This window comes from Pongo abelii, chromosome 11 (genome assembly GCF_028885655.2).
Source record: "Pongo abelii isolate AG06213 chromosome 11, NHGRI_mPonAbe1-v2.0_pri, whole genome shotgun sequence".
NCBI lineage: Eukaryota > Metazoa > Chordata > Mammalia > Primates > Hominidae > Pongo > Pongo abelii.
In genome coordinates this window covers 128,249,975-128,273,933 of record NC_071996.2, presented here as the reverse complement: position 1 = coordinate 128,273,933, position 23,959 = coordinate 128,249,975, and the positions used below count along the sequence as shown (strand labels likewise).

Below are 23,959 nucleotides of genomic sequence, written 5' to 3'. Positions count from 1 at the left end.
CTTTCTACTGAGAATTACTTAGCAATAGTTCTGGTGAAGAAAATAGAACTCCTCTCATTAAGTAAAATATTTTATAAGCTAATTTTTAGGTCAGTATTACATAAATGGAAAAAATTATACAGAAAGTAAATTTTCAGATGAATTTTAATGCAATTTTATATATGGTTCTACATCAATTTAGCATATATTGCAAATAAATGAAGTAAATATAATTACATATTTATGTTAACTATTTTAAATAATGTTTAAGAAACTTTTCTTAAAAGAAATTGTTGAAAACATTCCAATAATATCATACATTTGCTTTAAAGCTTATGTAACTTTATTCAGTTGAAAATTTATTAAACCACTAGTATATGAAAGGAATTGAGGTAAGGGCTGGAAAAAAAAAATAAGGCATAATTCCTGCTCTCAAAGAATTTAGAATCTTGAGAAAGACAGAGTTCCTACAGGATGGGGAATGGCCAGGCAAAAACAGATGCCCAGTGGCCAAATCTAGGTATCATATACAGTTGCATTTAGAAGGGGAACTTTTTTTTTTTTACATGAAAGTGGTTGAAATGGTGATGAATGGAATGTAAATAAAAGCTCTTCATTTTTTTTGTGCTGAGTCTTGATAGGACTTGAAGGTGTGAAATAAGGTTCTTATAGGTGCATCTATAACACAGATAAAAGTATGGAGGTCAGAGAGTATTCTAATAATGGAGTGGTATATGCTATGGCCAAAGTGCAAAGTCAATGACAGAGCATTGAAAGAAGGGGTCACTGAGAGGGAGGTTGGTGCCTGATCGTGGAGCTTCTTAAAGGCCATGCTAGAGTTTGGACAGCAGTTTACATACTGGAGTTCCCACAAAGGTTCAGCGCACTGGAGATCTCATGATCAGATTTATGTTTTACAAAGAAAGATTACTGGAGAGCAGCAGTTGGAGAGGGAAAACAGATTCGCTCAAAACTATGGCAGGAATCAGGGAGTACGTAAGTCAGTAGCAGTGGGAATGGGAAGAAGGAGACAGATCTGAAGGCATTTCACAGATTTAAATTAGCACTTTTGGGGCACGAATTAGGTAATGGTAATGCGGGATAGGCAAGAATCCAAGATGACACCACGATCCCCTGATGGGTTTTAAATGCCAGTAACAGAGGGAAAAGTTTGACAATGCAACAGCTTTGAAACCAAGTTTCAGGCATGAGCCACAACCCTAATCATGTAAAATCTCATTTTGATTGGGGGAATTGCAGAATATCCTGGTGGAGCAGCTATACATGTGTGTGGAGTTTCTCTGGAAGTCTGAGCGATATGAACTCATTGCTGATGTCAACAAGCCCATCATTGCTGTCTTTGAGAAACAACGAGACTTCAAAGTATGTATTCCAACCCCCTAGAAGTTAATTAAAATATCCTATGTTGAATTGGAAAATTACTTACAGTTTTCAAAATTAAAAACTCCCTATTTGTATGTCAGCATCATCTTCATGAAACTCTTTCACTTAATGGTTTCAGAAATTGTCAGATCTCTACTACGACATTCATCGGTCATATCTGAAAGTGGCAGAGGTGGTGAATTCGGAGAAGCGGCTGTTTGGTCGCTACTATCGTGTGGCATTTTATGGGCAGGTAAGTTCACCAGAAATAACATGGCCCATAAATTCTGCTGAGCAGTTGAATGTTGTCTTTCATTCTTCATGAGACATCTGTGTGTGCCAGTGAATGGAGAGGTGTGGGTGTGTCTGACTATACTTGAGTGTTTCTCTGGATGTGATGGTCTACATGTTTGTCCATAGGAATGTACAAAGTTGGGAAACAAGTGAGCAAAGAAATCCATGGGTTGAGTTAACAGTGATTTCTAACTTCTTGAAGAAAGAGGGCCCTTATTTTTCAACATTCTCTTCTTTCCAGCTCACCCTAAAATATCTAAGTTTATGTCACATATTAAAGCGAAATTAAATTGAACATGTTTTAAGAAGTAACATTCCTAATATTCTAGGAAATAAGAGACTTCCTAGGGGCTCCACCATATCAAACCCTTGATTTTACTATTACACAATTTCTTTTCTCCTATTTTCAAACTACCACTGTTTCTAGACAGAATACCGGATGGTTATTTTGTTTCCTATATTGCAAGTCAATGTAATTTCAAAGTTATTTTTCCCAGTTTGCTGCATAAGCAATGAAGAAGATGGAAAATATTACTGAGCCACTGTATTGGCCTGAAAGTGAACATACTATATATTAATTATGAATGTCTCTGAGCAACATTTTCAATGGACTAAACCCAGGCACCATTCATTTTCTTTTCAGGAAGGCTTATAACACTATTATATTTCAGCAGACATATTTTAGACTGTTGCTTGTGTGGATAGACATCCCATGCTTTTATTTTCAGAATGGCAGTGGCTCTCAGACCTCACACTTCCTCTCCCCTGAACCCATCATCTCGCTCAGTAGCCCAGGCTGGAGTGCAGGGCAGTGGCATGATCTCGGCTCACTGCAACCTCTGCCTCCTGGGTCCCGGTTCAAGCAATTCTCCTGCTTCAGCCTCCCGAGTAGCTGGGATTACAGGCAGGTGCCACAATGCCCAGCTAATTTTTGTATTTTTTAGTAGAGACAGGGTTTCATTATGTTGGCCAGGCTGGTCTTGAACTCCTGACCTCGTGATCCACCCACCTCAGCCTTCCAAAATGCTGGGATTACAGGCATGAGCCACCACGCCCAGCCTCAGCTTCTTGTTCTTAAGGCTGCAGCTGAAGGAGTCAACGCCAGCATGTTCATTCTAGGTCAATCCCCATTGAAGTCATTTGAAAAATACATATTTTCCTCTGCTCACCAAAGGCAGCTTAAAAACTAACCTCTGGGCCGGGCGCCATGGCTCACGCCTGAAATCCAGTATTCTGGGAGGCCGAGGCAGGCGGATCGCGAAGTCAGGAGATCGAGACCATCCTGGCTAACATGGTGAAACCCCGTCTCTAATAAAAATACAAAAAAATTAGCTGGGTGTGGTGGTGGGTGCCTGTAGTCCCAGCTGCTCAGGAGACTGAGGCAAGAGAATGGCGTGAACCCAGGAGAAAGAGCTTGCAGTGAGCCGAGATCGTGCCACTGCACTCTAGACTGGGCGACAGAGCGAGACTCCATCAAAAAAAAAAAGCTAACCTCTGAATTAATAAAGGTAGATACTTTCTACCTGGAAAGGATAAGTATCACCAAGTAGCCATTTATTATAAACAAATTAATCCAACCAGGATTTTTCTCAGGACACAGGAATATCAGGAGAGTGGAGACAGAGAAACTAATGGTCTGAAAAATGGGGATCTGCATAAACAATCTATACAAAAAAAAGCAAATTTAGACATTTTCTGGGTCCATGGAAAAGAATCTGAACTATCTGAAGTGAGAACATAGATTGGGAGAGAGAGAAGTGTGGGAACCTTCAGAAGAGGAAGAGAGAGAAGAGGAAATGGCATTTTGGAGCCATTTTGGAAGCCATGAAGAAAATATACAATTTGTGACATTGGTGAGACAGCAAGAAAAATGGCAGAAAATGCTATGAGTTGGGAAGGGGATGTGGGAGCAGAATTGAAAGGGAAAAACAGAGTTTCAAGGGAGATGGCCACAGGCTAGCTGAGCAGCACAGAAGTAGCACAAAAGATGTGCTTTTGGGTCACCAAGACATGACTCTATAAAACCTCAGGCATTCCTTCCAATGAAAAAGTAAAAAACTCCATTAATAACCTGATCATGAAAACAGGATTGCCTACCAGATGGTTTCTGCAACCAATATATGAGATACGGGCTCTAAAGCAGGTAGAAGTGAATCACACTGCTTTTCAAATAGTTTTTAATGCAGATGTTTACTCTTTTCTTCTTTCGGTCTTGATTGTTCCAGGCTGTGGTAAGTTCTCACTCACTCTCGCTCTCCATTTGCATGCTCTAACACCCCTCACACTTCCCTCTGTATGGTTTTAACTGAACCTTAACCTTTTTTTGCAAATCAACATTTGGTACAAAGGGTGAGATAATCCTGCTTTCATTCATTTTTGGAGTCATCCTGCATTTCTTTAACCAAGTTGTGTTTATGCCAGTTATCTGAATTACAAAAATGTATCCTTTGTTTTTCATACATGCTATCTTTCTGCCTAAAGGTAGATGTAGTCTGAAAGCCTTACATACACAAACACACAGAGAGATAAGTATGGGTACCACGTATCTTAAATATATGTAGCATAGACTTGGTATTGTAGATCGTCTACTTATTTCAGGCCACTATGAGCTGCAGCTTATTAAGGAGACCAAAATGGTCAGAATTTTGGAAGTTGGAGTGATGGCTATTGGTGAGCACCTCCCAAGATATTGAAAAAACTGTGTTTTTTCTGAAGGAGTGAGTGTCTTAGAGTGATAGGGGTCTATGGTGGTGAGCTCTAAGCATTCTCAGAGGTGATGGGACTAATTCCAAACATAAAAGATGAACCAGGGAATAAATCTTTACCCAATATGTCTGGGTAAGTCTCCAGAGATGGAGAAAGGAGCAAGGTAAGAAATTTGGAGAACAAGCCATGTCCAAAATAAACTGTCAGTACCCCGAGCTCTATGACAAAGGATTTTCTTCATATTATTTTGAGTCATATGAAATAGCCTATATTCAACCACTTTTTTATGTACAAAAATGGCAACTTTATATGGTTCAACATAATTATTGTCAGTTAAGCTGGAAAGAGAAAACATTTAATATCCACACATTGTCCATATTCAGCCCTACTTGTCTGACCAGTACATACTTTTTTGTAATTCTTTAAATTCCTTCCCACATTCATACCATACCAGCATTTTCTATGTTCATTTATAAATTTGGGATTATGGGCCCTTAACTCACCTACTAAAAGAATACTTGAAAATTCCTGTACTAAATAGACTGAGGGGGGCAGTGGGGAAGTATTGGGGGGAGCCCTTGCAAATGACCTAACTTTATTCTTCTTTCAGACTTCTCAGTAAAGTGTGCTGATTTTACACCTGATTTTTTTTTTAATGCTGCAGTACTCTCACTTGTCTTTATAAAAAATTCCAAGGCTGGGTGCGGTGGCTCACACCTGTAATCCCAGCACTTTGGGAGGCCAAGGTGGGCAGATCACAAGGTCAGGAGATCAAGACCATCCTGGCTAACACAGTGAAACCCTGTCTCTACTAAAAATACAAAAAATTAGCAGGACGTAGTGGCGAGCGCCTGTAATCCCAGCTACTCGGGAGGCTGAGGCAGGAGAATGGCGTGAACCCGGGAGGCGGAGCTTGCAGTGAGCCAAGATCGTGCCACTGCACTCCAGCCTGGGGGACAGAGCAAGACTCTCTCTCAAAAAAAAAAAAAAAAAAATTCCAATCTGAGCTTAAAAGGCAAAGTGTTTTGTTAAATCCTCTGACTGAGAACCTGCCTAAGCATGACACTCCATAAGCTCAAACCCAGCTGCCTTTAACAAGGAGAACTAATGGAGGTCGTCCTGATAAGCAGCAAATTAGAGCCTCATTCATCATTGCTCAGATGAGATTCAAATGCCTGTCTCAAGACACCACATGGAGAGTGAGAACTATGGGATTCAACAGGAGCAGACAGCACACATCACTTCACACTCCATGATAAATAAATACCAAGTAGACTTGAACATTCCCGCGAACGTGTACAGAATGAAGGTTCCAAAGATTTAAGATAAAATCTTGACTACTTGATTAGCATAATCTCCATGGTCAGAAATAATTTCTTATTCATAATGGTGCTTTATGTCCCTGTAAAACTTACCTTTTAGTATCCAAGTTGACGTGTCTTGCAATGATGTTAAAAAGATTATGGAAATATGATATGCAATAGGCCCTTTGCCTGCACAAAGGCCTTTGGGTACATTTTTTTAGTGTCCCATGCAGACCACTGCTCTCATTTTATAGTTTTGGCTGAGGTATTTAATACTAATTGTGTCTGTAATGAGCCAGACACTAGAAAACAAGTTTAAAACTGATCGTTCATAGCAGGAACTTTAAAAAAATGCAAGTCTTGCACAACATGAATTGTCTAATGCAACACCCGGCATCAGCATCAATATGGAAATTTGACATATTGCAGCCTATACAAAGTGTCCTCCAAAGTGTCCCTGAGGTATTGATTTCTATAGTAATGAAACAGCAGCAGTGAGCAAACATCAACTATAATCAATGAAGTCCTTAGGCCCTGGTATTTAACATGAAAGCAAGTGAATACCCATTACATAACTTAAAATATCAGATGCCCCTGGAATTAATTAAGTAAAAGACCTGGGAGAATTTTAGTCTATCCACTAAAGGCCATAGATTCCATAATTTGCAATCATGCCTATATGGGTGTACTTGCATCTCAGGATCTTAATAAAAAAAGGAGTTCTGGGGAGGAGGGAAGGTGCGGGTGTAGAGTGGAAAACCACCATCTCCACTTTGGGACATGATATAGCTCTCTACCTATAGGAAAGCCGCTGATCTAGGCCACATATCTATACTGTATAATTAAACGTCATAATTGAGTTCAGATTTATATGCTAAGAGAAGCTACATGAATGCAAAGAAATTCATTCATGTAGCTTCTCTTCTCTTAGCATTTAGCCTAGTATTGACATTTTCTGGCCTGTCTTTTGTATACTAGATTCCTCCTCAAATACATTCTTCTCTTTGTGAACTTTGAATGAGTCTAATATAATACCAGGGGCCCTTATATTTGACAACACAGTGATGATCCAGGGGCACTGCAAGATTCTGAAGTACCTGCAAAAGCATCTGGGAAGGAGTCAATGCTTTTAGTTGTCAGTTTATTGAAGTACATTTTTACCATAATGTATTGCCTTAAAGTTTCATAATTCATGCAGTCCTTGTTTAACTAGTGTGTGTTCTTTCTTGACCAGAGCAGATGAAGGTGTTTATTGCACTGCAAAATGACATTTTAAAAATCAAACTAGCAAGGGAAGTGCAGAGATCACATTTCCCATTGCCTTGAAATGCAGTCAGCTTATAACCTTGGGGCTAAAGCAAAAGAGAAACTGACCCTGGTTTTCGTCACTCTGTGTCCCTGTTTGTAAATCATTTATATCATAGACAGAGCTGAAATTGAAGCCTCCCTTCAGATAGTGTCTGTAGCTCAGTGGGCTTTGCTTTGATAGTTTCCCAGGCTATAAGGTAAGCATGCATTCCAAGCATTTTCAGAGCTGCCATTTGTCTGGCTTCAAAACTCTTTACAGAAACCCCAGTGGACAGCAGATTAAATGCTTTATTCTGCTCCTCTATCTCCTTCTTACTCATTTTGCAAAACAGGTTTACATTTCCAAGCTCTTTAGAAAAACGTTCCAATCACCAATTGATCACTTACCAAAATATTGAAATGAGTTTCAATAGACCTTTTATAATAAGAAAAACTCTGTTGCCTAGGCAAGAGAAGCTGAAAGTATGTATTTTCAAGCACTGAAAACTGAATTAAGCTGCATAAAAGCCAGAACTCAAATTGCTTTATAGATACAGAGTTTTTTCATCATTGTTGTCATCACCACCAGTGTCATGATCATAACCATCCTCAACATAGCTAGCATTCACCAAAGGCCATCTGTTTACCAAGCACTGTCCTTACAGCCTCCCAGTAAGTAGGTCGCTGAGTCTGAATTTTCCCATCCCACAGCCCAAGGAGGAGGGATGAAAGAAAGTCACAGGTTATGAACAAGGCCGCAAAGGTCATGATGATGACATTTTTTTTTTTTTTTTTTACACGGGGTCTCACTGTGTCACCCAGGCTGGAGTGCAGTGGCTCGAACTTGGCTCACTGCAACCTCCGCCTCCTGGATTCAAGCGATTCTCCTGCCTCAGCCTCCTGAGTAGCTGGGACTACAGGCGTGTGTCACCATGCCCAGCTAATTTTTGTATTTTTAGTAGAGACGGGGTTTCACTGTGTTGGCCAGGATGGTCTTGATTTCTTGTACCTTGTGATCCGCCCGCCTCGGACTCCCAAAGTGCTGGGATTACAAGCGTGAGCCACCGCACCCGGCCGATGATGGCAATTTTTACCTGCCTCCCACCACTCATTTTTTGCTCACTCTAGATTCAGAAATTTGTCAGGGGAAAAATTTTACAGTGAAAATGTGTCTTTGTGCTAGTTTTCACACTATGGTGAAAAAGAAAAAATCTTTTCCTGAACCTTAGAGATTTTTCTCCTTGAAATTGAAGTTGCAAATGTTGCTTCAGCTTTAGCCCCATGAGGATTCCGCCTGAAGGCTTCAGAAGCCTTATTTCTCTGATGTGTCAGTCTGTCAATTGTAGCCACTAGCTCCTGACCTTGAATCAGACAAAACTCCACAAAGACAGCAACAGAAAAAAAACATAGCAGGCTGGAAGTCATGTGGGAGTGGAGTCAGACCTCACTACCCCTGCAAAGTCTACAGGAATGACAGGAGCTGCTTTTCATGCTTTCAACATCATATGACACTTTGTAGCAGTTTGGGGTCAAGGCACTTATAATTACTTGTATTTTGTCTTGAACATTTCTCGAAGAAATTGTTCAATAAAAACATCTTTATTTAAAGCCATGGACTATTTTCCAGTTATGCCTGGTACACATACGCCTTTTTAAGATGTGTGCCCTTTAAGAACTCTTTCATTCATCTGCTTGTTCAACAAATAGAGTGACCTCCTCCTAAAGACCAGGCATTGTGCTAAACACTGGGCATGCAATGTTGAAGACACACTTCCTGCCTTTAGAAAGCCCAAAGTCAATTAGGGAGATGTGCAAGGAAGCAGGCGATTACCTGATTGGCAAGAATTTCGCTATGGAGTAGACCTTGTTCATTGGCTTCTGCAAAGGTACAGCTACAGCCCGCTTAGAATACAAATCACCCTGTTAAAGATGATCCCATTTACATGTATGAAAGTGCTTTTGAAGTATAAAGCATCATACAGATGTGAGTTTAATCAATATTCTTAGATTGTCTCACATTAACTATGAAAAAATAATAGTGCTGGAACACTTTGCCTATTTTTTTAAACATATAATTAATATTTTTAAATAGTCAAAAATGGTTTTTTAATATGGCTAAGTTTCCTTTTGACGTCCAGCGTCTTCATCCAGACCTCAAAAGTCATTTCCTTATGGGTCAGCTCTACAATCAGAAGAAACCAGATATAGCCTGTAATCCCAGCACTTTAGGAGGCCGAGGTGGGTGGATCATCTGAGGTCAAGAGTTCGAGACCAGCCTGGCCAACATGGCGAAACCCCATCTCAATTAAAAATACAAAAATTAGCCAGGCGTGGTGGCACACATCTGTAGCCCCAGCTACTTGGGAGGCCGAAGCAGGAGAATCGCTTGAACCCAGGAGGCGGAGGTTGCAGTGAGCCAAGGTCACACCTCTGCACTCCAGCCTGGGCAACAGAGCAAGACTCTGCCAAAAAAAAAAAAAAAAAAAAAAGAAACCAGATATCTTTGGGTTCTTAACTCCGAACTTCATCTAGTATTCTGAGGCCACATGTATTCCACAGGAAATATGCTTCTGTGTCTCTTCAAAGAGAAGGAATTATAAAGATTGCTTCACTTAGTTATCTTCAGCTAATAGAATCTTCCCTTCCCCCTGCTTCAAACCAGACAAATAAATTAATAGAGGCTAAAACCTACTTGCTCTTGTGGAATAAAAATGATGATATGGTTGCTATTTTTAATCCTATAATGTCTTCCTTTTCAAGAATGTAAAAGATCTCTTAGTAAGGTGAATTGCATGATTAAGTTACATATAGGTAAGTTTTAGGAGGTCCCTGAAGTCATGTTGATGTAAAGTTATTTTTTAAATAGCAGTACTTGGGAGCATAACATATGTAATTTCTGTTACGACATCTACATAAAGTGTGGTGATTTTTCATCTAAGATTATGTGGCATGCATGCCAGCCCATTTAAATAGCTTTAAATGCCATACACCATTTCCTATGTTAGTTTCAAAGACTTATAGAAGACCTTATTAAAAATGATACTGACTGCTCTTTGAATGCTGCCAAAAATTGTTCCATATTTCGTGTTCTACCCCAAGCTGCCACAAGAGGGCATTCTTCCCCCAAAATATATGCAAGTACCATTGAGTTCTACAAATAGAGAAAATAATATCTGTAAGATATTTCATGAGTTTCTTTGGCCTGGCTAGGAAATATTTACATTAATGTCTGATTATAAGATGACATTTTATTTTCTTCACTGTGTTTTCTTCTCCAATTTTGAATTTTATAGGGTGTTAACCAATGGATTGGATGACAACCAAAAACTGTATATGTTTTTTAAGTAAATGCCTTTTCGTTTTGCTTTTGATTTATGATTAGCATTCTTTAATAAAATTGGTGGTTCATTATGTTCCACAGGGCTTTTTTGAAGAAGAAGAAGGTAAAGAGTATATTTATAAAGAGCCTAAGCTGACAGGTCTGTCTGAGATTTCCCAAAGATTACTCAAGCTCTATGCAGATAAATTTGGAGCAGACAACGTGAAGATAATCCAGGATTCCAACAAGGTAGAGGAAAATCAGTATTCATGCAAGTGCTAAGAATTGACTTTTTTATTCTTTAACTACATTAAGTTTTCATTTTCTGCCTGACGATGCAAAGTAAACTACAAAAACTATTTTAAATGTTTTGCTTGTTTGCCTGTTGGTTGGTAATTTAAGGGGAGGAGGATCAAAAACATTATATGTGTTTATTTGGGTAACTTTTAAAAAGAGCTTAGTAAATTCTCTACGTCTCCATTGGTTATTTGCATTTGAATAGCAATCAAAGCCTGAAAGTAATTGGGCTCAGTGGTGGAATTGGAAAAAACAGCAAGTTGAAAATATTTATTCAGTTAAGGAAGTCTTCCTAGGCATATTAGTCAGGGTTCTCTAGAGGAACAGGACTAATAGAATAGATGTATATATGAAAGGGAGTTTATTAAGGAGTATTGACTCACACGATCACAGGGTGAAGTCCCACAATAGGCCGTCTGCAAGCTGAGGAGCAAGGAAACCAGTTTTGTGTCCCAAAACATCAAAAGTAGGGAAGTTGACAGTGCAGCCTTCAATCTGTGGCTGAAGGCCCGAGAGCCCCTGGCACATCACTGGTGTAAGTCCAAGAGTCCAAAAGCTGAAGAACTTGGAGTCTGATGTTAGAAGGCAGGAAGCATCCAGCACAGGAGAAAGATGGAGGTCAGAGACTTAGCCAGTCTAGTCCTTCCACATTCCTCTGCCTGCTTTTTATCCTAGCTGTACTGGCAGCTGATTTGATGGTGCCCACCCAGATTGAGGGCGGGTCTGCCTCTCCCAGTTCACTGACTCAAATGTTAATCTCCTTTAGCGATACCCTCACGGACATACCCAGGAACAATACTTTGCATCCTTCAATCCAGTCAGGTTGACATTTAATATTAACCATCACACTAGGCCATACCAGTTTTGAAAGCTGTCCCCTATAATAGAGGCAGACTTGCCAGTTACATTACATTAACCTTTGAACATTCAGTTACCCTCCTCTTGGCTCCAGAAAGCAAATACTTACCTCTTCTTTTAGATTACTCAGCATCTTCTTACACACTGTTGTTCAGTTAGCCAACCTCTACCAAATGCCTACTGAATGCCAAGCCCAGAACTGAGAGATGAAGCACACAGGGTCTCTTCCTTCTGGAGCTCACAGTTCACATGGGGCTAAGAAGAGAAGGACCTGTGCAAACAGCCAATTAAATAGATTACAGTAAAGTATCACCAGAGAGTCAAAGTCCAAGTTGTACAAGGAAAGCTCAGGGCAAGGACCTCCCTTAACAGCTCATTCTTAGTTGGGCAGCCTTACATAGAAGGGATGATGTTTGAGTTAGTTTTCTAGAGGCAAAGGGCATGCTGAGAAGCCCAGCACATGCAATGATGGGGAGGAATGAAAAAGGGAGATATGTTTAGAGAATGGCAGGTCTTTGAAATACAGGTTGGATAGAAGAGTGTGGCAGAAGATGGAGCTGGAAAAGATGGTTTGTGCCCAATGGCATACAGTTCTATTGGGCTACAGAAGAGGTCTTTTTTTTTTTCTGTCCTCTTTTACAAGCTCAAGTTTGGAGGCATCTGGGCATGAAATCCTTGAGTCTGGGCAGAAATTTTTGTGAATGTGTTCATCATTCTCCTTCTTAGCTTGATGTCTATAGTCACCTTCCCCAGAAAGGCAGGCAGCTGGAACTAATGTATTAGTGGCTCTCGTAAGTAGAAAGTATACTCAGAGTTCCTGGGGCAGCATGGGGGGATGAGAAAATGCCAAATTTGATATCAGAACAGCTGAGTCTTCATTCCACCATCCCACCACTTATCAGCTGACGATCTTAGAGAAATTAGCTGGTCACTCTAAACCTATTTTTGACGTAAAATGGTTACAATTATACCCACCTTACAGTGTAATTAGTAGTAGCATTACAAGTAAATTCAGGAGGTCCCTCAAATCTCTGGGACTGGATAGGCAGTGGATGGGTAGACAGATGGAGAAAATTGGGAGAAGTTTTAAAATTCTTTGAGGTTTCATTAGAAAAGAAGCTGAGAACTCCATCTCTTCCAACTCCAAAGGAGAGCAGGTGCGATTTCCTGGATTTTCTTAGTACCCCCAGCCTGTCTTCCTTGCTATTTGTCAAACTCACTCACCCAAGCCCTTTGTTTAAAAAAAAAAAAAGATGCATGGGATGACTTGTTACAGATAAGAGAAGGAACCTGATATTAAAACTATAAAATTTTGCAATCATGTAATAGGCTCATTAGCTAATCTGCTAAATTAAGCAAGGAACCTCCCTCCTCGGCACAAGCCCAAAGCCAGTGGCCTCAGTCTAGATACATGGGTAAAATCATAGAGGGACCAAAAGATATTTTTTAAAAGTTTTCATTTGAATTACTCTCAAGAAGCTTGCATTCTAGGGCTGGGTGCAGTGGCCCATGGCTGTAATCCCAGCACTTTGGGAGGCCGAGAGGACAGATCTTTTGACGCCAGGAGTTTGAGACCAGCCTGGCCAACAAGCATAACCCTCTCTCTACTAAAACTACAAAAATTAGCTAGGCATGGTGGCACATGCCTGTAATCTCAGCTACTAGAGAAGCTGAGGCAGGAAAATCACTTGAACCCAGGAGGCGGAGGTTGCAGTGAGCCGAGATCATGCCACTGCACTCCAGCCTAGGAGACAGGGCAAGACCGTGTCTCAAAAAATAATAATAATAATATAAATAAAATGAAAAATAAAAGAAGTTTGCATCCCAGACAAAGGTGATTGAACATTCATTACAGAGAAGAGAGAAAATAAAAGACTAAATAACATGCCACAGCCAGGCACGTCTGGAAGAGCCTCAGCTACTTGGTGTGCTGGCTCCAATTCCACCCCTACAGACCTGGCTGCTCAGCTGCAGTCCAGCCTTTACTCTCTCTGTGATCCTGCCCAGCTCTGAAATGATGTGACTGCCCATTTTTCTCCAAGGGGAGAGGCACAGCCTCCTCTGGATGCAAGCTGAGGGAATGGGAGCTTCCTGCTTTCAGGAGCACTCCAGGGCACACCACTCACTTTGCCCATAATCTGCTAACACAGGTAAACCCCAAGGATTTGGACCCCAAATATGCCTACATCCAGGTGACCTATGTCACGCCATTCTTTGAGGAAAAGGAAATTGAAGACCGGAAGACAGATTTCGAAATGCACCACAACATCAACCGCTTTGTCTTCGAGACGCCCTTCACGCTTTCGGGCAAGAAGCACGGTGGAGTGGCGGAGCAGTGCAAGCGGCGGACGATCCTGACAAGTAGGTGCAGGCAGCCGGGCCACACGTGTGGCACCTATTCCAGCACAGGCCCCTTTATAGGGCTGGATCAGTAGGAATCAAGAGTTATTTCAGTCCTGCAGAGAAGTACTCAACATGTGCTAACTGGGAAATGTTTGCCAAGAAGAGATTTCCATCTCTTTATTCTCTATTAACAGAAGCCAACCAGAGGAGAAATTGTCAAAAGAGTTGCTTTGCATACCTGTTCCCTTAAGGTTGTAAGTGTGAAGGGTCATGGGGTCAGTGCCTTGGGAAAGGCACAAGGCACTCTGAACTTTCCTCTCTGAGTCTACCTTCAATTGCTTCAGGGTTAACAGCTCTCATCGTGTGCTTTGGGGCAAGATTCTAAACCAGTCTGGGATTCAGATTCTTCATCTGTAAAACGAATGCAGATGTCAGTCTCCAATATCCCTCCATGTGCTCTCTAGATCTATGCTGTGAGCTAGTCATCCTTTCATTTCCTCAACACACATTTAATGAGGCCCTGCTAGGGGCTGGGCACTGTTCTGGGTACTGGCAATGCAAATGAAACATGATTCTTGCCCTCAAGGTGCTCACAGTCTGGTAGGAGAAAGAGCCAAGTAAGGCAAGAATTTCAGGTGAGCAGAGCAGGAGAAATGAAACAAGAGTACCCAGTGACCCAGTGGGGGCTCCTAAGGCTGGCTGCAGGGAAAGTAAGCAAGGGCATTCTGGAGGAAATGATCAGTAACTCGCTTTGAGAGCTGGGCCATCCTGGATTAGGCTACAGCCTATCAGTAGCACTGATGTCTAAACTGTGACAAGCGTCTGCCTTCAGTAAATGTATCCAAAACTTTTGAAATAAAAAAGCCACAACAAAGCTGTATCAATATATACTATTTGGTATATATTTAGGCATTCTGTATTGTGGGTTAGTGTAGTTTTTATCTGAATTACAAGTTGCTGTGGAAGCTTTAATCTTTTCAGTGTTTAGAAATTCTAAAGGCTGGCTGGTGCGGTGGCTCACGCCTATAATCCCAGCACGTTGGGAGGTGGAGGTGGGCGGATCATGAGGTCAAGAGATCAAGACCATCCTGGCCAACATGGTGAAACCCCGTCTCTACTAAAAATACAAAAATTAGCTGAGCATGGTGGCATGCACCTGTAGTCCCAGCTACTTGGGAGGCTGAGGCAGGAGAATCACTTGAACCCAGAAGGTGGAGATTGCATTGAGCTGAGATCGTGCCACTGCACTCCAGCCTGGGCGACAGAGCGAGACTCATCTAAAAAAAAAAAAGAAAGAAAAAAGAAAAAAATTCTAAAGGCCTAAAACAGCCCTGACAATGAGGGCCTGTTAGCAGTGAAGGTAGAAGAGCACACAGGTCAAAGGAGCTTGGGCAAAAGCTAAGAGGTATTAGACAGGATGGCACCTAGCAGAAAAAGTAACTCCCAGGCATTAAAAGCATGCAGAATGGAAGGTGCCATGTGCCGTGAAATGATACATGATCGTCTGGTCCTTCAGGGAAACCCTTGACTCTTCACTAATCCTCAACCTTGAAATCCCTTTGTATGGCTTTTGTACAGCGAGTCACCTGTTCCCCTACGTGAAGAAGAGAATACAAGTCATTAGCCAATCAAGCACAGAACTGAACCCAATTGAAGTGGCGATTGATGAGATGTCCAAGAAGGTTTTTGAGCTTAATCAGCTTTGCACAATGGAAGAAGTGGACATGATCAGACTGCAGCTCAAACTGCAAGGAAGTGTCAGCGTGAAGGTGAGTAAGCATTGCCCAAGGCTGAGATGCACATGGCCAATGAAACCAGGTGTAAAATGCCCTGGGAACTTTGTTTACAAAGAATATAAGAAACATTTTTCTGTTCGTGAGAATAGAACACCTTTATCTGGGTCTTTAAAATGGCTTCTAGTTGTCAATGTGCATTGATGTTACTCAACACCTGTAGATAGACCTTTCTTAAGTTTAGCTGAAATAAAATGTATTCTTCCTCCACCTTGCTATCCCATCTTCTATGGATAACTGTGTTCTATATCTGTATACTAACAAATGAATTAACTAATGAAGAAACACCACATTCTTGTACATATCTGTCATTAAGAGCCTTAAAAAATTGTTTTGAAACAAATCCAAAAAAGAATGATTACTAGTTCATAAAAGGTGCATGCATGTTTATCTGTCTGGCAGAGTTGTGACAGGAAGCAGATGGCATGCTCAGTGAGTGATTGAGGAGGATAGAGTAAATAAACTGTTCCCAAAAGTGTGTGCAGCATTTGGGAAAGCCAGAAAAGGCTGGCAGAGGGACTGGCAGCACTCAGGCGGTGTGACCACCCTAGACCTGAAGATGCAAGGAGAGAAGAGTTAGTGGAAGCAGACAGGGGAGCTGAGAGGTCCATCTGATGACAGACAAGTCGACAGGAGTGGCTTCAGCTAGCGATAGGGAGGCTTCTGCAAGGAGGAAGCTCTGGGGCTTAGTACTCTGACCAGGGCCAGGCAGGTGAGGTGAGTAAGGCACTCACCTTGGGCACAAAATTAAAGGGAGCCCCAAGTAACTCAGGAATAAGGCATTAATTTTTATTTATTATATTAATAAATTGATGCTAAGTATTTGTAAGGAATAAAGTATTAAATTTTAAAATAAAGGAAGATCAGTAGTGGCACCCTGCACAGCTATATTGGAGCCTAAAAGCCAAAGAAGGCCAGACGCAGTGGCTCACACCTGTAATCCCAGCACTTTGGGAGGCTGAGGTGGATGGATCACTTGAGGTCAAGAGTTCGAGACCAGCCTGGCCAACATGGTGAAACCCCACCTCTACTAAAAATACAAAAATTAGCCAGGTGTGGTGGCACACACCTGTAATCCCAGCTACTTGGGAGGCTGAGGCAGGATAATTGCTTGAACCTGGGAGGTAGAGGTTGCAGTGAGCTGAGATCATGCCATTGCACTCCAGCCTGGGTGACAAAGCAAGACTCCATCTCAAAAAAAAAAAAAAAAAAAAAAAGCCAAAGAAAAAATTAATGCTACTGACCACACTCTCCCCTTCCCTACCTCCCTTGTCTGTGTTCCCCATGGGCTGAGAAGGCCAGAAAGCAAGAGAGCCATTGTCCTATCCCATACAGGATGACTTCCCTAGGCACACAGCTGAGTGGAGGGAAGTGGAGATTGGATCTGGAGAAGCAAAAGATGGTACACCTAGTACCAGTGACTGCATCTGCCACACTGGCCATGCCTGCTGGTCACAGGCCCCTGAAGTCAGCTTCCTTCTTATTTTACCTTTTTCCTTCCCAAGCCTGACAGCCACATTAAAAGCTTCTATGCACTAAGGGATATGGACTCCTGCACAAGTGAGGCCCTCCATGTGCATGAGCATGAATTGAACCCAGCACTGTGCATTCATTCAGCAAATCTGATAAATGCCTCCTTGAGCCAGAATCTAAGCCAGACCATCAAATGGAACCCAGTGAAACAGTGATTCTAGGGCAGTGCCCACACCACTACCACTGTGGATTATCCCTTCATAATAGTATGTGTTTATTTGAGTGTTAATAGAAAAAAAAAACTAGCACTTCAAACATTTGATTTCACAAATGTTCAATTTAAATAAATATATTGGAGTTAATAGAAGTGAGTCTAGTTTTAAAAGCTGTTAAGAAAACAGCAGATTTGGTGGGTGGTTCATGCGTGTAATCCCAGCACTTTGGGAGGCCGAGGCAGATGGATTGCTTGAGGCCAAGAGTTCCAGACTAGCCGGGACAATGTAGTGAGACCGCCCCCACTTCCCCCGTCTCTACAAAAACCTTCTTTAAAAAATTAGCCAGGCATGGTAGCAAACACCTGTAGTCCCAGCTACTTGAGAGGCTGAGGTGAGAGGATTACTTGAGCCCAATAGTTTGAAGCTGCAGTGATCATGCCACTGCACTCTAGCCTGGGCAACAGGGTGGGACCCTGTCTCTAACAAAGAAAAAAAACAAAGAAAAAAATAGCAGTTTAAGCAATGTACAGATATGGCACAAAAAAATGTGAAGGGGTTGGCAAAGGACTGAAGTTTGGGAAGTTTGTTAGTGAAAGGTAGAGCCCAGACTCATGCTTTATTGACAAGTTGGAGGACAGCAGCTAAGTCAGGTATACAAATGAGTGGACTAGAAGGCAGGGTGTGAGATTGGGGTACCACACCATTGGTGCACAGTTGCTACTCCTTCCAGCTGTGGAAAAGGCTCCTTGCAGAAGGTAGATCATCCTTCATCAATTTTCTTCTCATCAGGTTAACGCTGGGCCAATGGCCTATGCACGAGCTTTTCTTGAAGAAACCAATGCAAAGAAGTATCCTGACAACCAAGTAAAGCTTTTGAAGGAGATCTTCAGGTAAGCTTCTCCTTGTTGGGATGTTCTTCCTTGAACTTCCTCAGACAGGAAGTCCTCAATCCCCCAAGAATCCATCACACCAAAACTCACTGAGGTGGCAGAGTCCATCAGCAGCTGAACTGACTCACAGTCACTGAGCTCAATGCCACTTCCGAGGGCTGGTTTTTAATTTGTTTAATGTTGTCGCTAAAGGCAATTTGCAGATGCATGTGGGCAGGCCCTTGACGTGAACGAGCGCCTCATCAAAGAGGACCAGCTGGAGTACCAGGAAGAACTGAGATCCCACTACAAGGACATGCTCAGCGAACTCTCCACAATCATGAATGAGCAGGTGAGCGCTCCTTGGTGCACACGCGCTATCAGTGGACAGAAAGTCCCTTTCACTCCCAATGCCAGAAGGACAGGAAAGAGGCCCTTTTCTTGCTGCAGAAATCACTGCATCAGCACCATGTTGCTGATCTGTTCTCTCTCCCATGCACACAACCTCGTGCCCCAAAGCAGAGGTCAGGCTGGGGGAAAATCTATAGAAAAAGATTATGAGAACCTAGATACTTTCCACAGTCCACATGAACCCTTGGTTTTCTGGACTATGTGAGTCCTATTAAATGCTGAGAAACACTGGGTGACATTCCCATGAGGGTTTGCTGCCACCTTCCACCATCCCTGGTTGAGGACCTCACAACCCCGAGGCCATGATGTGGAGTCCACAGTTGAGGGGGTCTCTGCACTATACTCACAATGAGCCCCAAGACTAGTCATGGCTATTTACCACCAAGACTGCCTTTACGGAGGCTGGGCCTCCTGCAGATGTGCAGAATTCAGATAAAACTTAACCACCCACCCCACAAGCAAGTCATCCATGATGTCTGGGATGTGTACAGCATGTTCTGTAAGGCTGCACACAAAATGTGGGCATTCAGTCATCTCAGTACTTTTTGGGTGGCTAAAAGTCAACTGGTTGAAAGCCAAGTGTTGTTTCCTGGCCTAGTTCCTAGAATCCATACCTCCATGCTCTACCTGGACATCTCATCACCCGTGCTCCCCTCCAGGAGTTAGATGTGTTCTCTACAGAAAAATTGAGGGGTAGAACTTGAATTAGTCTCCCAGTAGTGCTTCATACATGGTAGCCACCCACTGAATATACATTTCCTTTGTTTTCCTTAAATGGGCTGGCACTGTTAATACGACTCACAAACCATGAAGTGTGTTGTATGAATCTGTTTTTTCTAATTGCATTTCCCATCTTGCTTCTTTTCGTTTTCTTCGTCTTCTTCCATCCTGATTTTTAACTCTCCATGTAGCTAGAGAAAGAAATGGTTGACTGAGTTATATTGGAGAAAATGAATTGCTGTAGATAGGATTCCTCGTGGAGGTAGTATTGGTTTAGGCTATTTGAGGGGTGACAGGAATTAAGTACTCAGAAGAGATGACTTGATAGAATGGGGAAAATCATAAATCTGGGAGTGAAATAAAAAACAAACAATGGATCTGAAAGTTCGGGAAGGTGGTGAAGGACTGCTTGTCTCCAACTGTAAATCACCTCTGACCTAGAAACTTTGGACAAAAATGCTTTTCTCTTTTTTCCTGGCAGCTCTGTCGAGGTCCGTGTTTATACAGCTTCTGTTCCTCTGTGTCTAGTATTTCCCTCAGTACTGTAAGCAAAAGTGGTATGTTTTTCTTTCTTTATGTCTACTCTGTCCTTTGTGGCCTTCTGGTGTACCCCTCTCTTCCTAGCCATTCAGTCTCTCTAGTCACCTCCCCAGTAGCTAGTGCTCTCTAAGTTTTTATTTAATTAGAACAACTCCATTTCCATTTCAAGGTAGGTCAATGGAGGGAAAAGCCTCATGATTTAAACTGAAGTTAACAATGTAGCTTTTAAAATGAAAACTCATACTCCAACTTCTAAAATATATTTGAGCTGATTTGTTTCCAAAACAAAGATATGCTGTACCCAAAAGTGCTAAAACAAAAATATAAAGACAAGGACCAGGTGATTAAGGGGAGAGAAAAATCATCTCTTTTCCAGGAAACCTTTGCTAAAAGAAGCAAAACTTGACTCTATGACTCATGGAAACTGACACAAAGAAAAGAAACTGATGGATTGTATAGGCTTTGTTATAGAAATAGATCTATAAAAAGATCTGTCCACAGGAAATACACACCTTCTCCTGGTTCTGGACTTCAATGGGGATTTGTCACCTAGGTCTCCATCTATAGGAATACCTTCACATACCTATCTATTCATGCACATATTCTGAAAACAGGTACATACAAAATTACAATGAAGAAAAAAATTCCATTGAACACTTAAAAATAGAAACAGGCCGGGCACGGTGGCTCATGCTGTAATCCCAACACTTTGGGAGGCCGAAGCGGGTAGATCACCTGAGGTCAGGAGTGCGAGACCAACTTGGCCAACATGGTGAAACCCCGTCACTACTAAAAATACAAAAAAAAAAAAATTAGCTGGTATGATGGCACACACCTGTAATCCAAGCTACTCGGGAGGCTGAAGCAGGAGAATCGCTTGAACTCAGGAGGCAGAGGTTGCAGTGAACCAAGATCATACCATTGCACTCCAGCCTGGGAGACAAGAGCAAAACTGTGTCTTAAAAAAAAAAAAAGAAACAATTAGAATGGATAGCTACACATCAAAATATAAAAAGGAAATAAAAAAATAGAATTAATTATGTGTAAGCAAACCCAGATTTGGCTGCTGTCTGCTCAAAAGCCGAACACTGGAAGTGAGAGTTGATGGGAGGAAAAGCAGGTTTATTCAAAGAGCCAGCAAACATGAAGATGGTGATCCAGCATCCTAAAGTGCTATCTTAACTCAGTACACATTGTAGGCTCTTTTTATATTAAGGGCAGGGAGAAAAGAAGGGGGTTGAAATCAAGAAGTGTCTGATGACCACAGATATCTGGGCACAAGCAAAGGTCTGAGGAGGTTGCAAACTTCTTTGTCCTGGTCAGGTCACGATGCTCCTATAAATCTTTAAAAAAACATAGTCTTTAAAAAACATAGAAGTTGTCTACGTACTTCTTTAATCCCAGAGTTAGTTTTAAAAACTACATGAGGCCGGGTGCAGTGGCTCACACCTGTTATCCTAGCACTTTGGGAGGCCAAGGTGGGCAGATTGCCAGAGGTCAGGAGTTGGAGACCAGCCTGGCCAACATGGTGAAGTCCCGTCTCTACTAAAAATACAAAAATTAGCTGGGTGTAGTGGCAGGTGCCTGTAATCCCAGCTATTTGGGAGGCTGAGGCAGGAGAGTTGCTTGAATCCGGGAGGCAGAGGTTGCAGTGAGCTGAGATCATGCCACTGTACTCCAACCTGGGTGACAAAGTGAGACTCCGTCTAAAAAAAAACATGATTGCTGTTTTTTCAGATTATATCAGTGCTCCAAAGTGATCCCAGCCTACATTCAGGAATGGGTAAAGGCCCCATGATTAAAACTAAAAAATGTAGTTATGTTCGTCCTTCTGCTGTTTCAGCTACATATGCAATTCACTCCAAAAGTGTCTAGAAAAGTATTAGCTAGAGAAGTACTTTGAAGACATCTAGTTAATGAAGGAACCTTCAGCATAAGGAAAGAGACAAGACAAGATAAAGTGGATGCTACCATGTAAAATGGAGAAGTTGAGATAAAGTAGTTTGAGTTGTCACTGACCAGCAGGTAATAATTGCTTTTACAGGTGCCAAAATTCCATACTGTTTATAATAAATAGCAAAAAACACAAAAGCCTTCTTTGAGGCCAAAGTAATGCATATAAGCATTCAGTTTAAGCATCAGTATAAGATGCCCATTTGGAGTTAGTTTCAACATTCAGTAAGAATAACAGCATAGTGAAGTCAACTGTGATGATGGGTATCCAATACAAAATACAGAGAAAGGAACGGACCCAATCTGGTGTGATGCCAAGCATAGGTATACCACACCTGGAGTCTACTCTTTGAACACATCATCAGCCAGATTATTTATTCAACGCTTCGTGATATTGATCATAAGGAGAATTTATTGGTAGTATAGGATGCTCTCAGCTGAGTGCTCTTTGGGGCACTTACAGAAGTAGCGATTCTATCTTGGAAGAGTAGAGATGAAGGTCATGGCACAGTGGGATAATGTGTGAAGTCAGTGGGAAAATCTTCACAATTCTTTGTACAGAAATCTTTTCTGTACAAAAATATATTTTAAAACTGTCTGGAGTTTCTGTTGTTATTATGCTTACACATCATTGTTTGAATCAATCTGATAAAGTATTTTTTAGGCACACTAACATTATTTTCAAGATTAAAATCAGGTCAAGACTTTTTTACTATATTTCCTTTTATGCAAACATTTAAATAAAATTTCTAATGTTTCCCTTTTTTGGCAGATGCTGACAATATAAATTATAAACTTTTAGAATAGAATAAAATCCTGGAATTACTCAGATGTATTTGTAAGTTTCATCCAAACATTTATAAATTTATGTCAGATAGCAGAAGAGGATTGTGAAAATATTTTAACTTTCATCAAAACTTAAAGCTAGCACATGGTCTTGGGGAAAAATTATTTAGATCTACTTTGATATGTGTCTTTTCATAATTTGAATAAATTACCCTGTGGGGAATAAAAACCTCTATTCTGGGTTTTAATTTTGTGTTTGGGATATTAACATTAACCTCTGCATTATTTTATTGCGTTGTGTTGTGTTTTTTCCTGTTTTAAGATTACGGGCAGGGACGACCCGTCAAAGCGCGGAGTGGACCAAACCTACACTCGAGTAATTAGAAAAGCAACTCCGGCCCTACCCACGGTCTCCATCTCATCTAGTGCTGAAGTCTGAGGGCTCTGCAGCATCAGACCCACCTCTAAGAGAACTTTCTGAATTTGCAGCTAATCTCGGGGAAGAGAAAGATAGGTTTAATTTATTTGAAGTTTTCATGGTGTTAATATTTTTGTTTACCTCGCTAGCTTCAGAATTTTGCCAACCTCTGAATTTGCACATTTTGTATATTTTTTTTCTTTGAGCAGTGTTGATCAAGCCAAGTTGAATATTTGCCATGAAATTTCAGTGAATGTGTAGCTCAAATGCAAACCCTAAGTTTGCTGTCAGTTATCGTATGGTCAGTACCCCAGTCCTAGTACACATATTTTAAAGGTTAAAGTGAATGTTTTTGTAACATTTAAGTATATTTCAGATGTAAATAAAAGATTGTAAGATATACGGTTTTTACCAAATTTAAAAGATCCTTTTTAGTTAATACTATGACAGTACTAAAAATATATGAATAACATTTCAGATACCATTATATTAAAATATTTGTGTATGTGTACAAAAGTGTTGATAAATACTAATCTTTAAAGTTTGTGGAGTTCCTTTATTTGTAATATATGTGCTCTTAAAAGCAATGGGATGTGAAATTATGAAAGTATTTTATTGTTCATAGAAATAAAAAATACAGTTACTTTGCATTTGGTTTCCTCTTGAAGAGTGGGTGAGTTACTGAGAAAAATGGTTCACTGAATATCTACCCAATGCAAATCTATACTCAATACTTAGGATGCCCTGCCAAGAAGCCAAGAAAGGACTCAAATCTCAGCTAAGAAGTTCCTCCAAAGATGAACTGGGTAGATCAGAGGTTTCCAAACATAGGAGAGACTTAGAATGACTTGGGGAAAATATAATGAATCCGAATCTTAAGGTTTGTGGAGGTTCTCAGAGAGATCACAAATGTTCCATTTCTCTGCTCTAACCTTGTGGTAGGATTGCACTTTCCTGCCTCTTTTGAAGGCAAGCATGACCATGTGACTTGCTATAACCATTGAAATGTAG

At 41.1% G+C, this 23,959-nt stretch overlaps 1 protein-coding gene across 7 annotated transcripts in view; it reads left to right on the top strand.

The window, feature by feature from the left end:
• The window catches only part of DOCK10 (dedicator of cytokinesis 10), a 280,263-nt gene extending 256,665 nt beyond the window's left edge, over positions 1 to 23,598 (top strand). For all 7 annotated transcript variants that reach the window (XM_063713072.1, XM_063713071.1, XM_024243212.3 and 4 more), the window contains 8 exons: positions 1,240 to 1,362; positions 1,502 to 1,615; positions 10,375 to 10,521; positions 13,578 to 13,788; positions 15,349 to 15,539; positions 18,041 to 18,141; positions 18,334 to 18,472; positions 22,853 to 23,598. In XM_063713072.1, the coding sequence (XP_063569142.1) occupies positions 1,240 to 1,362; positions 1,502 to 1,615; positions 10,375 to 10,521; positions 13,578 to 13,788; positions 15,349 to 15,539; positions 18,041 to 18,141; positions 18,334 to 18,472; positions 22,853 to 22,969 (1,143 nt within the window). In that variant the 3' untranslated portion in view covers positions 22,970 to 23,598. The remainder of the gene's footprint in view (positions 1 to 1,239; positions 1,363 to 1,501; positions 1,616 to 10,374; positions 10,522 to 13,577; positions 13,789 to 15,348; positions 15,540 to 18,040; positions 18,142 to 18,333; positions 18,473 to 22,852) is intronic.
• The last annotated feature ends 361 nt before the right edge of the window (positions 23,599 to 23,959 follow it).